Below are 11,605 nucleotides of genomic sequence, written 5' to 3'. Positions count from 1 at the left end.
AAAAAAAGAAGAAGAAGGAAAAAAAAAGATTCAGATCTAATATGTGAGTGGGCTGGTATGTGCAAAAGAGATGAATATGAAGTAAAACATGCTGGATGCTACAGTAATAAGCGGGCGCACGCGGGAGAGGCTGGAAGCAAGCCAGAGAGGGGAGATACGAGAGGGATGCTGCTGAGCTCAGCCCGTGCGTGGCGGCAAGGCAGAACCTCCTGAATGAGCGCGAGGAGGATCCTGAAGCTGCCGACACTGCTCCAACGAAACCAGCGGGAGCCCCCAGCCACATCCCCCCAACACCCTGGGCCGGGACCGGGACCCCTCTCGGGCTCCTGATATTTCTGTATGAAGGGGGGGCACCAGTTCACGCTTCTTTTTACAGCACAGCGATGCTGAAACTAAGGGCCCCTCAGGCAGCGGTTTCGTGTCCCCGCAAATCCCCTTTTGGGGACACGCAGGAGGAGGGCTGAGGTCGCAGGCAGGACACCCCGCCGAGCGGCATCCCGGTGCCTGCGCCCCCATCCCTGCCCATGGCAGGGGGCGGTGGGAGGAAGGGCTGTCTTCCTGAGATGCCGTGGGCGTTCGACACGGCCCCTTCTCAGCAGTCAAACACACACGTTTATGAAGCGCAAACTTTTAATGGCACATGGATGAGTCATTACGGGGTTTCAAAACGCGTAAATATGATCACATCCTAATTCGGTGTGTCACTGATGAGCTACCCTCAAGCTCTGGGGTTACTCGGCTTCACAGAAACCTCGGAAATTCCTGCCCAACCTTGTGATGAAAAAATTAATTTGCATTTGTGTCACTGCACGCAAAGAGTTAATTTTCTTTTTTTCTTCTTTTTTAAATTTTGGCACTGGATTTCAATGGAGGCTTATGTGCAGTTTTACAACCCAGTACTGCTATGTTTTGCACCTCCAATTTACAACCGAGTAATAAGTAAACACAAGATTTGTTGGCTACATAGGATTTTCCAAGGTGATTAAATAATTTTCTAAATAGCTCTGAGAACGAAGCTGTCTAAAATCCCCAGGGTAATAGGAAATTAACTGCATACACAGGCGCTCTAAAGATATAGGAGAAATTCAAATTTACCGAGAAGTAATATAAAATATTTAAGAAAGCAAACAAAATTGAGTAAGAACCGTGCAATGTAAATTAAATCTACCCAAACCAGCCGCAACTGCCTTCGCTGCAGTGACTCCTCTGGGGGACTCCACATGTGCACCAGGCTCTGCATGGACCCTGCTCTAACAGGGACCATCACAGATGATGGACATCGCAGAACAAACATGCTTTAAAGACCTCCGAATATTTTGTTAAATGGGCAAAAGGATTCATCAACCTTTTCAGCATCTCCAACTGCAGCTCCCCTCCACGCAAAAGCGGTATTCTTTACGGACTCACCCAAAGACCAGGGAGGCAGGAGCATCCCAGATTGGGCTGGGAAGGGTGGTTTTGGGGTGAGCAGTTGTCCCGGGCACCGCCTGATGACCCAAGGACTTGGCAGTAGGCTACGTTAGGGCTTCCAAAGCTTTTCCATAGCAGGAGCCACCTCCACCGCCTCCCTCAGCCCCAGGGCTGAGCTGCCAGCTGGAGCTGCCAGCTTACACAGGGATGGGCAGCCACCCTTGACCCACCTCTTCAGTGGGTCCAAAACCATGTGAGAAGGGGACTCGCCCTTGACGAAGGCTGCAGGTGGAAGTGATGGGGCAGGGCGAGCAGCCCTGCCTGGGGGCCTTCCCTGGGCACGGGCAGGGGGAGCACAGAGCTGGCAGAGGAAGGGCTCTGGAAAGCCATCCCTCCTGAGCAGCTCGAGGAAATTCATATTTCATGTTCTGCTCCTTCTCTGCCCACGGAGTTCTTTCTCGTGGTGGTGCGTAGGTGTATGTGAGGGATTTATCCTTTCCCCACTGAATCACTGCAGCACAACATCTTTTCAACCCTTCTGTACAGCAGAAGGGCCTTGCGGCATTTCTCCTCATTTTCCTGCTCAAGGAGACAGCCAGTAAGCTCCACAGCATGACCCCTCCTAGCTCCGGGGAAGACATACCTGGGGGAGCAGACACCCCCCCCTCCTGCCAGCTGGCACCCCAAAACCACAGCCCAGCCTGCCTGTGGCCAGTGTGATGGTGCAAAGGGTGCTGCTGATTTTTCAGCTGAAAAATCTTTCCATGCTGAAGGGAAGGAGCAGAGCGGGCTGCCCTGAGCACGGTGTGCTCTCCCCACCGCCTCAGGAGGCCACACCCAAGCCAAAGTGTTAGCAAATCCCAATTACTGCAGTAACGAGCATTTGTGTTTGTAGGGGCCACTGCAAAACGTTTCCTCACCATGTCTGAAACCAGTGTTTGTGTGCGAGTTTTCTGTATTTCAAAAAGAAAACGTGGAGGAAATGAGTTCTGCACCTGTTGCGATGGGCAAAGCCATCTCTAGGAGTGAAGGCATGGCCACGAGCGGATGCTTTCCCTGCCGACCCTTATATAAATCGCTTGCTTAGAAAAAGACACAGGAGCTTTAGGCAGGTAGCCAGCAATAAAAATGTAAACGACAATGAGGGTTTTTTGGCTGCACTGAAAAACAGGCACCTCCTGAAATCTCAAATTAACATTAATGACCCTTCTGTAATAGTTGTTTAACCCAACAGCACTTTCCAACTCAGTGTTAAGCTTCACCACCACTCCATGAGAACACTGAATCTGGTGGGCCCAATGCAAGGCTGTGGGCCCCAGCAGGACCTTGCCTGTCCAGCACCGCTGTGTTTTTATTGAACTTCAGTCAGTCACTCCTTGGCCCAGATCAAGTTAAAAAAAATATATGTATCTAAAGGTTTTCCAGTTATATTTGTGTGCAGTCTGGAAGATCAGTAAGTAAGTTGTCTCATATCCTGTTCCATCCTCACACCTTCAAGCCAACAGTGCCCAGCTCCTTCTTTCCTCCTCCCATTTCCTCTCCCAGAAGAGGGCAAGATCACACTGGGAGTGCAGACAAAATCCAGCAAACATTAAGGCACTGGCTCTGATGTCCCACATTTAATCTTCTCCGGGCTGGGAGAAGGCAGGGGAGTTGCACTCTAGTCTGACCCCATGAAGCTGTGTGGATTCTCCCCTCTGGTTTGAACCACACCTGACTTTATGCCACCTCAGCAACTTGGATGGTTCAGAAGGTTTTTGGTAAGGTATCCCCCAGCTCCTCTCCAATGTTTTTGCTCCCTGGGCTGTTTCTCTTTGGTTTTTTATACCCCATCTCTCATTCAGTTTCTGTTCTCCAACAAAACTTTAGCACTTGACTATGGAGATGTGGGCCACCCTTTAGAAAGCAAGTTGAAACATGGTGGATCACAAAGACAACTCCTGAGGGCAGCCACATGGCTGGGCAGTGATTCGCCTCCCAAATTCCCAAAGACTTCCCAAAGACCACTTGTAATGGCCTAGTATCACCTCCCAGCAGACCTGCTTTGTTTGCATTCTTGCACCAATAGAAGCACGCACAAAAGCAAGAGCGCAGGAGATGGAGAGGACATTAAATAAGACTGCTGTGCTGCAGACCCTGCCTGGGCTTTAGTTCCTCCCTCTGCTTTGGCCCGCTAAAGCCCCGCAGGCTGCGCACATAACAAGGCCACCCATAAACGAGGATTCAACCACAAGAACAGGAAAAAGCTTCCTCCAGTGAGAGCTGCAGTTCAAGCTACTCCCTCCTCCCCGTCCCCAGAAAATTAACATCTGCTTTTAGAAAACACAAATGGGAAAAAAAAAAAAAAGGAAGGAAAAACCCTGGGGAAACTAAAGAGTTCTCACGGTGAATTTTATTTTGTAAGCAACAATATAAACATGTGAATAAGAACAGGCATCATTTGCAGGGCTGGCCTTTGATCCAGAGTACCTGAATCTAGCAACCCTTCAAGAGCAGATGAGGGCAAGCCTTCACCTGCGACTCCAGAGGCTCGCCAAGTTGCAGTCCACCAAGACCTTTGTCATGGAAAGACCAATGCTTGAATATTTGCTATTACCAAATGTATGTGCAATCTCAGAATGTTCCTCCCACCTTTCCTCCCCCCTCCCCGCCCCAGGTAAAAAAGAAAAAAAAAAAAAAATCATACAACTGCAAACCGGTAAAAAAAATTGCTTCCAGCTTATTGAGACTGAAATGGCCTGTTGGACTATAAACTGAAATATCATTCTAGAGATAACCAACTGGTTGTGACACAAAGTACTGTATTTACAACTCAAAAATATAACTGTTATATACTTTAATTTATAGCAAATTTAATACATTAGTGTTTACAAAATAAATTCTGGACTCAACTGAAACAGCGTGCTGCTTAGCAAGTTCTTTTTCCTTCCTCTCACTTTAATCGAAGAGACCAGCAAGCTTAAGAGCTTCTTCTGTGATCCATGCACAACTTTTGATCATGCCAGATGTTGAAAAAAAAAAAACCAAACCCAGAACATTTCCTGCATCTCTAAAGTCTCGTTGCTTGGTACCTTCTATCACTCAAGCTGTACAGTTCAAACCTTAAGCTGTCCTTTGACAAGTTCCATACATATCTCATGAAAGCTACTCAGATACTAACCAGGGCACCAGCTAACGTTACAAACTGAAGAAATATCTTATCCGTATTACTAACTCGCACAACAGGAAAGAGGAAATAACACTACACATTCAATCTCTTATTTCTAACAGCAAAGCTGCAAACTCCATTGCTTAAAGTAAGATACTTCAGTAAGTGAAACAGTACCATACAGTTCAAGAAACATTTTTTTAAAAAACAAACATTTTAATAGTATAAAAAGTTGTTTACTGGTGTTTCTACTATAAAGCTTTGTTCCACAAATCAAAAGTGATAAAATAATTAGATACGTTTACAGTGATAAGAGACTGCAGTGTAGACATTTCAGCTCACATTTTGCTGACCTTTTCAGTACAACATAGACGGTGACTGAATCGTTAATACACATCTATGACACAGAGCAAACTGCAGACATGAAGTGCACACCTGAATATGGAAGTTTACCCACTTGCACGGTAACTTACTTTCTTCAGCCCTCCCTTTCCTCTCCAGAACATGTTGTAGGCAAAAACTTTACTGAGAAACCGAGGCATGTAACTATTTTGACTGCAGGAAAGCAACTCTTATTGAGGGAGCTGCGCAGAGAAAAAATGGATGCACACAAACACACCACGGTAAATTCCAAAGTTATATGCCGACTATTTCTCCTTAGACAAAATGACATCTGCAAAAGTGAAAATGTACAAAAAATAAAAACTGTCAAATAAATAAAGAATACAGATGTTAATTAATCACATACATAAAGAAACATATTGGCATACTGTATGCAGTATACGGTATATTCATAGAATCATGTGGGCTGGACAGCACTTAATAAGGAGTCACATGCTAAAGATGTAACTCCTTTTTTCTCTCCCCTCCAAAAGATCTTATGGTTTCTGGATATCTGGTGCAACCTTTTACACCGATGCATAAATCCTGCATCATATTTCCTCTTTGTCACACCTAGGATGCTTTTTGTTTGTTTGTTTAAAGATCCACAGAGAAAAGTCCAAAAAAGTTGTAATGGTCTGAATCACAATTTTTGCAGCCCTGTCCATGCTACTTGGTCTCTTGGGCTTCCTACCAAATGAGCTTTTAGTAATTGTACAGTATATAAAACCATAGTTTTTCCCACCAGAATGGCAGCCAATCATATGGACTCTTCCATACTCTAACTGGCATTTTCTACACTCCTGAACTGTAGGTAGGTAGGTATTATGCTCTAAGTGTGTTACACAAAGGCTGCTGAAACCGTTGAAACTGATGTAACGATAGTTAAGTGTCAAGTACGTCCGCTATAATACAGAATCAGGGTCTAGGTCTATCAGATGCTATATCCACATAACATTTTAAACCATGAAATATTTTATGCATTTTTCTTTTTTCTACAAATATTGTTGCAAACTTGCTGTTAATTGTGTCACGAGGTTCGCATTCCTAATTCTCCAAGGATTTTTAATTCAAATGTTTAACAACCATATGTACGCTAGGTACACTTAAAGTAGACACTGAAATTTCAAGTAAAATGAACTGTAGCCACATCTACTGGACTCAATACACGTCCCGACATCTAGATTTACTTTGATAAGTTATACAAATACATAATACATTCTTAAATAATGAAGACCCACAATATTAATTTGTGAATCTTCCCACGTTATAAAACCACTTTTACAGGAATGTTTATCCACCTGTATTACTGTTTTAGTTTGCAGTGTCTCTTGCTTTCCTGTTTCCACAGATTACTGTACCAGTTCTTAGGCTTTGGCTATTGAAATCTCTTATTTGTATGAGGCAACACTGGTTATTAAGGCTGTTTTTTTTCTCCTGTGAAGTTTCATTCTTTACTATGACACCATTTTCCAGAGCAGAATGACTATCTTGTGTCTTCAGGTTCTGTTTTTATGACCTTCCTTTCTATGTTGTTAAAAGCCGAATGAGGAAAATCCTTTAAAATACCAAGGCCTTCTGCATTAAGAAAAGAAAGAAAGAAAGAAAGAAAAAAGATGTTAAAAACACTGCTTGGAAACAAATATATTCTGTTCTTAATTCAAGATAAAGAGGCATGAACCATACGAATACTAACAGTTGAAGCAATAAATTCTGCCTCCTCCTACTGGGCTTGAACCCAGCTGGATTAGAATCACCTCAGTTATATTGCAGTGATGACAGAGTAATCACCATAGATTTTCTTCAATTCGCTCTGCGAGCACAGCTTAGTGGACATGCACTCTTCACTTGCATTTTGAAAGGGAACCGGTAAAAATCCCCAACTAGAAATTTCACTAAGTGAATTATCACTGGGACAAACTGCAAAAAAGAAGAGCTAAGATTGCAATATACCGAAGTGGAAGATGCAAGATTCTGCCCAGTCTTCAAAACAACTACTTTTGCATTTATTTTTTTTTTAAAATAACCTCTTTCCCATTGCATCTTCCAAACTCAGGTGGGATTTTATTATTATTCCTAAAGTTGCGAGAGTTGCAAGAATTCCTGGCTTGATCTAGTGCGCTGAGTATTAAACTGAAACGACCCGTATAGATTTCACAAAGGATTCTTGCTGTCTTCTATCAAACTTATTCTAAGTTTCTCCCAATTCCAGAGGTAAATGACAAGTTTGCCAGCGAGCAGAAGCCAGTGAATGGAAAACCCAGTGAAAAGACTGATTTGTTCACTGTACAGAAAAAGTGCTAGGTCCTTATAAACCAGAATAAAAGGACTTTTTATAAAAAACTCCGATTCCTTTATACAGAGTGAAGCCATGTTATGATCAAACTGCATTACAATGACAGCAACATAAATATTTAACAGCAGTAGTTCAGGTCAATACTGCTCTCTGAGGACAGACACATGCCAGAACTTGCTTATCAAAGCCTAGTTACTGCATCCTTTAAGCTTTTCCCAAATAATACTTGATCTGATTCTGGATTAACAAGTGACATTACTTAAACTTTTGTCCAAAGCCTTGATTAAAAGGTTACACACGAAGCACACCAGGCTGAGCTACTAGCTTCTTCGTTTAAAGACATCGTGTATTAGTAAGGTACATCACAGGCTTCGTAAGAAATGGTGGGTAATTTACAAGGGACAGCACTAACCCGAGGACTGGGACTTTGCCTCACCACTGGGGTAAAGCCGGATCAAATCACTGCACAGAGGTTTTCCAACATGCTGCTCTCCATCAAGCGAAATGTGCTGCAACTGTCTACTTGGCAGATTTGACATTCGGAGATTCAGCGGTCTTTCACCTGGAAGTTTTTCACAGTGAAACATTGATGCATTAAAAGCAAAGCAATATTAAGAAACAGGTAGAGACTTAAAGACATGCTAATTCCATCAGCAAAAGTGCATCCTAAATTCCAGCTGCTCAGGGAAGATTTCTAGCAAAACAAGGCTTATGTAAATATGCTGCTTTGCAGACTATTCCACAGGCACTCCTAGAAAGGGCCACACAAAATAATCTCTTATTCTGCTCAAAAAACCCTTTGAGATGCTAAAAATTCCCGCTCCCACTGCACAATGGATCAAGAAGCAACTTGCACTATCAAGATGAGCTAGATCCACATACCTAATTTTTCCTGTATCCTTGTGTCAACCACATTGCTTGACACAAAAGACACACTGCTGCACACAAATGAAAACCTATGTTTTAACACTTACTTATATTGACTCCCTTAATTTCTCCCCCTACTGCTTCTCTTCCCCCCTCCTTAAACAAACTAGCTCTTAAAAAACAGAGAGAAGAACTTCTGGTTTTATTTGTTGTGTTTGTAACATTTTGTCTCATTTCACAACAGTAAAAAAAGAAAACCAAACAGAAGCAAAACAAACACTCCTAAAATTAATTCAAGGAAAGGAATAGCTAGTTGGTAAATCAAAGACATAACCACAAAACTGTAAGCTTTTTGAAGAATAACAAGCTACTAAGAACATCATTAGAATCTGCTTAGTTCTTAGTAATTTACATAGCCAGCTCCTCAGGTTTTGTTCCTAGACTGCACAAACAGGTAAACAAAAAGGGCTACCAACTACATTATCTGCTTTACTTTCAATGGCCACAAAGCAAGAACCCAAATTAAATGCAACATTCTGCTTTATTTTCAAAACTTAGGATAAAGCTAGAGCCAAGTTCTGCCCTCAACATTAGTGCATCCTACTTTCTTCCCTCCCCACATTATCCATAGGGAAAGCAGTTTGCCCAGATGCATCAGGGTAACAGAGCAGGATCTGACTGTACATCTGATTGCATTATTTAGACTGTAAGCACTTCAGGGCAGAGATCTTGTCTTGTCCATTCAGTGTTCTGTGTTCTACACTAGATAAATAACACCACTGACAAAGGTTGCATAATATCAAATGCATTTGCTAGCAGCAACACCATGCCTGGAAGCTACCGTACCTTGTCCATCAGCATTATCTAATGACATGCCATTGGGGCTGTGCTCTTCTGAGTTTTGTCTGTAACACCCTGTGGAGAGACGTCTCTCTAATGCAGCCTGGTTGCAAAGAAACTCCATCTGTTTTGCCATCACCTTTTCCGACTGCAAATAAAGCAAAAAAATTTCTCTCTATATACATACATATAGCGAGTCAAAACACAGGGGAAAAAAAACAATATCAAATCAAAAAGACTAACAGCCTAGATATAGGTCTTTGTTGACTCATATGTACAGATGTGTGCTTTACAGTTTCTTCAAAACTATCAAGCAAACAAAATATTTTTGCACCCATAAAGATTTTCATACTGTATATCTGAGTCACTCAAGAATACTTAAAATGCAAGCTGCTGTAGTTCATCCATACAGAAATGCAACACTAAATTCTGTTCTTTGAAGACACACAAAAAGCACTTTCTGCACTTTAGGACTGCAGGTTACGTGAAGAGAATCTCAAGAAAAGCAAAAAATAATGTCTTAATTATCCAGTTAGCTCTGTTCAAATGTATTCTTCACAAAATATTCCAAGAGCAATGGCAACATCTGCTAAAAACTTATGCCAAGATTTCACCAGACATCTTGGAATCTTTATTTTAGGAAACAGCACTACACAAGCTTAAAAATCTGCCATTCTGAAAGTGTAGGATGACAGTATGTTTGTGGGGGATAAAGGTGTGAAATGTCTGTCTAGAAGAAGAACAAGACCTATACACCTCTAGAGAGTGAAACTAAACAATGCAGTGCAACGTGGGAGGAAATGGCGTCTGAATGTTTGTCATTGACTTTAATGCCAAGAGAATTCTAACTTTCAATATAATCTTGTTCTTGAGAATGTAAATAAGCATCTTGCAAAACTAAAAAGAAAATCACAAGTCAAGAAAGTTGATTTAGAAAAGCCACAAGGAACATAAGAACAAAAAGTGTACAAAATTGAAATCTGCAATTGATAGGAAAAAAATCATTTCTCTTTCCAGTAATGTCATAATTGTTTCAACTAGTACAGAGGCCTATTAAGTGCAGAGCACTTAACTTTTCTTGGGAGAGGATGAAAGCCCCGACTTCCCACAGAAGTCTCCTTACTCAGCATAGTTCAACAATCTACAAATGAGCACATAACAGACCAGCAAAGTCTGAGCTTCTCCAGCACAGTGATGACCCTGACAGCAGGGTAATGACATGGCCAATACTTACTTACTCTGGCTTAGAGCTCATCAGGTTCTGCAGAAGAACACTGATAGCTCAAGCTTGGCCTTGTGAGGTTGGTCAAAAAAAGAAATTATTTTCAAATAGTTTACTTTCAAATGTACTTTAACTTTGCTACTCAGTCACTCCTGTTACAACTTTTGAACTGTAGAATAATTTTTAAAAAGCATAAAACACTTTGCACTCATGCCATCTTTGTTGTTTAATTGGGATAAACCCAGAGTTTTAAACTGCAATGATGCTTCTGATCACCACAGAAAAACCTGTAGAGTTGCAGATACTTTTAAGCTTAAAATAAATCTCTAGTCCATTGTTATATAGCAGTGACCAATGAAAACTTCAAAGCATACACAAGATGAAAATAAGCTTGCAAAAATCAAGTTCATTTAATCATTATGTGACATCAGAACATGTAGCATAATTGCTTTTTGATGTATCACAATGAAAAGACTTGTATGACTGTACACTACTTTGCAATAGAAGAAGGTAAAAGACACAGTAATACATCAAGTCTCAGAAAACAGGAGCGTAATGTAATCATGTAATCTTACATGAAAATTCAGTGATAACTTTTGCTCAAGTCAGCTATACGAAATAAACTTATTGCAACTTAGCTTAAAATCCCTCCTTGGCAACAACTGGCAGTAGGACATGAGTATTTTGCCTCAGGGCTGGGATACACTACAGAAAAGACAAAAAGAATCGGAAGCCTGTCTTCATTTATCAAAAGCTTTCTGGGTACTTGAAAACACTGCAGTTCCACCAGGTTAGATGTTATTTAGAAAGGCAATTTATCCTCTTGGATCCAGAGGTTCACTATTTCCTAAATATACTGGCCTTTCTTCCTACAAGAAACGTCAGAACTGAGGACTCCAAGATCGCCTACTCTATTCCTCAGTAGACTCAGTAACTTGAACTTTCCATTTATAGCTAATAACGCAAGTAACACAGCACATACTGTACCAATAGTATCCTACTTGCTCTTGACAGGCAATCACGTATTTTCAAGCCTACTACACTAGATCTTACCTCCTTGGAACTATCAAGGGTAAAGCTGTAGCACTGTGTCAGAAGAGTTTCAGAAGGTAAACCCAAATTAAGGAGTGATGCAATCACAGCTAAGCTAGGTAGCCTTTGAAAACTGACAGTAATTACTTCAGTCATCAAAACAATACATCAAAATCAATGCACAAAGACATGGCCTGCATTATTCACAGTGTAGTGTAGTTGGTTTACCTGGGAATTAAGAGCTGTTGAGTCTTCACTATTTCCTTTAGCCAAAGCAAGTGGCATTTTGTCTTGCTGATAGAGCGTCTGGACTGTGTCCTGGAAATCAGGATAACCATCCTATTGAGCATAAGAAGAAACCAAACAGCAAGAGGGACATGTTATTGATTTTTCTTCATCCTCTCTGTAT

General features: G+C 41.6%; 1 protein-coding gene across 2 annotated transcripts in view; it reads right to left on the bottom strand.

Moving 5' to 3' along the window:
- Positions 1-6,241: 6,241 nt before the first annotated feature.
- The window catches only part of NAB1 (NGFI-A binding protein 1 (EGR1 binding protein 1)), an 18,710-nt gene continuing 13,346 nt past the window's right edge, over positions 6,242-11,605 (bottom strand). The window contains exons 4-8 of one of the 2 annotated variants that reach the window (XM_009890144.1): positions 11,425-11,535; positions 11,166-11,168; positions 8,949-9,090; positions 7,648-7,797; positions 6,426-6,517 (exon numbers count right to left, since the gene is read on the bottom strand). In XM_009890144.1, the coding sequence (XP_009888446.1) occupies positions 6,426-6,517; positions 7,648-7,797; positions 8,949-9,090; positions 11,166-11,168; positions 11,425-11,535 (498 nt within the window). Of the gene's footprint in view, positions 6,518-7,647; positions 7,798-8,948; positions 9,091-11,165; positions 11,169-11,424; positions 11,536-11,605 lie in introns of both variants that reach the window. The other variant, XM_009890143.1, reaches the window with a different exon arrangement.

Source organism: Charadrius vociferus, unplaced genomic scaffold (genome assembly GCF_000708025.1).
Source record: "Charadrius vociferus isolate BGI_N301 unplaced genomic scaffold, ASM70802v2 scaffold147, whole genome shotgun sequence".
Lineage (NCBI taxonomy): Eukaryota > Metazoa > Chordata > Aves > Charadriiformes > Charadriidae > Charadrius > Charadrius vociferus.
This window is presented reverse-complemented; position numbering and strand designations above follow the sequence as displayed.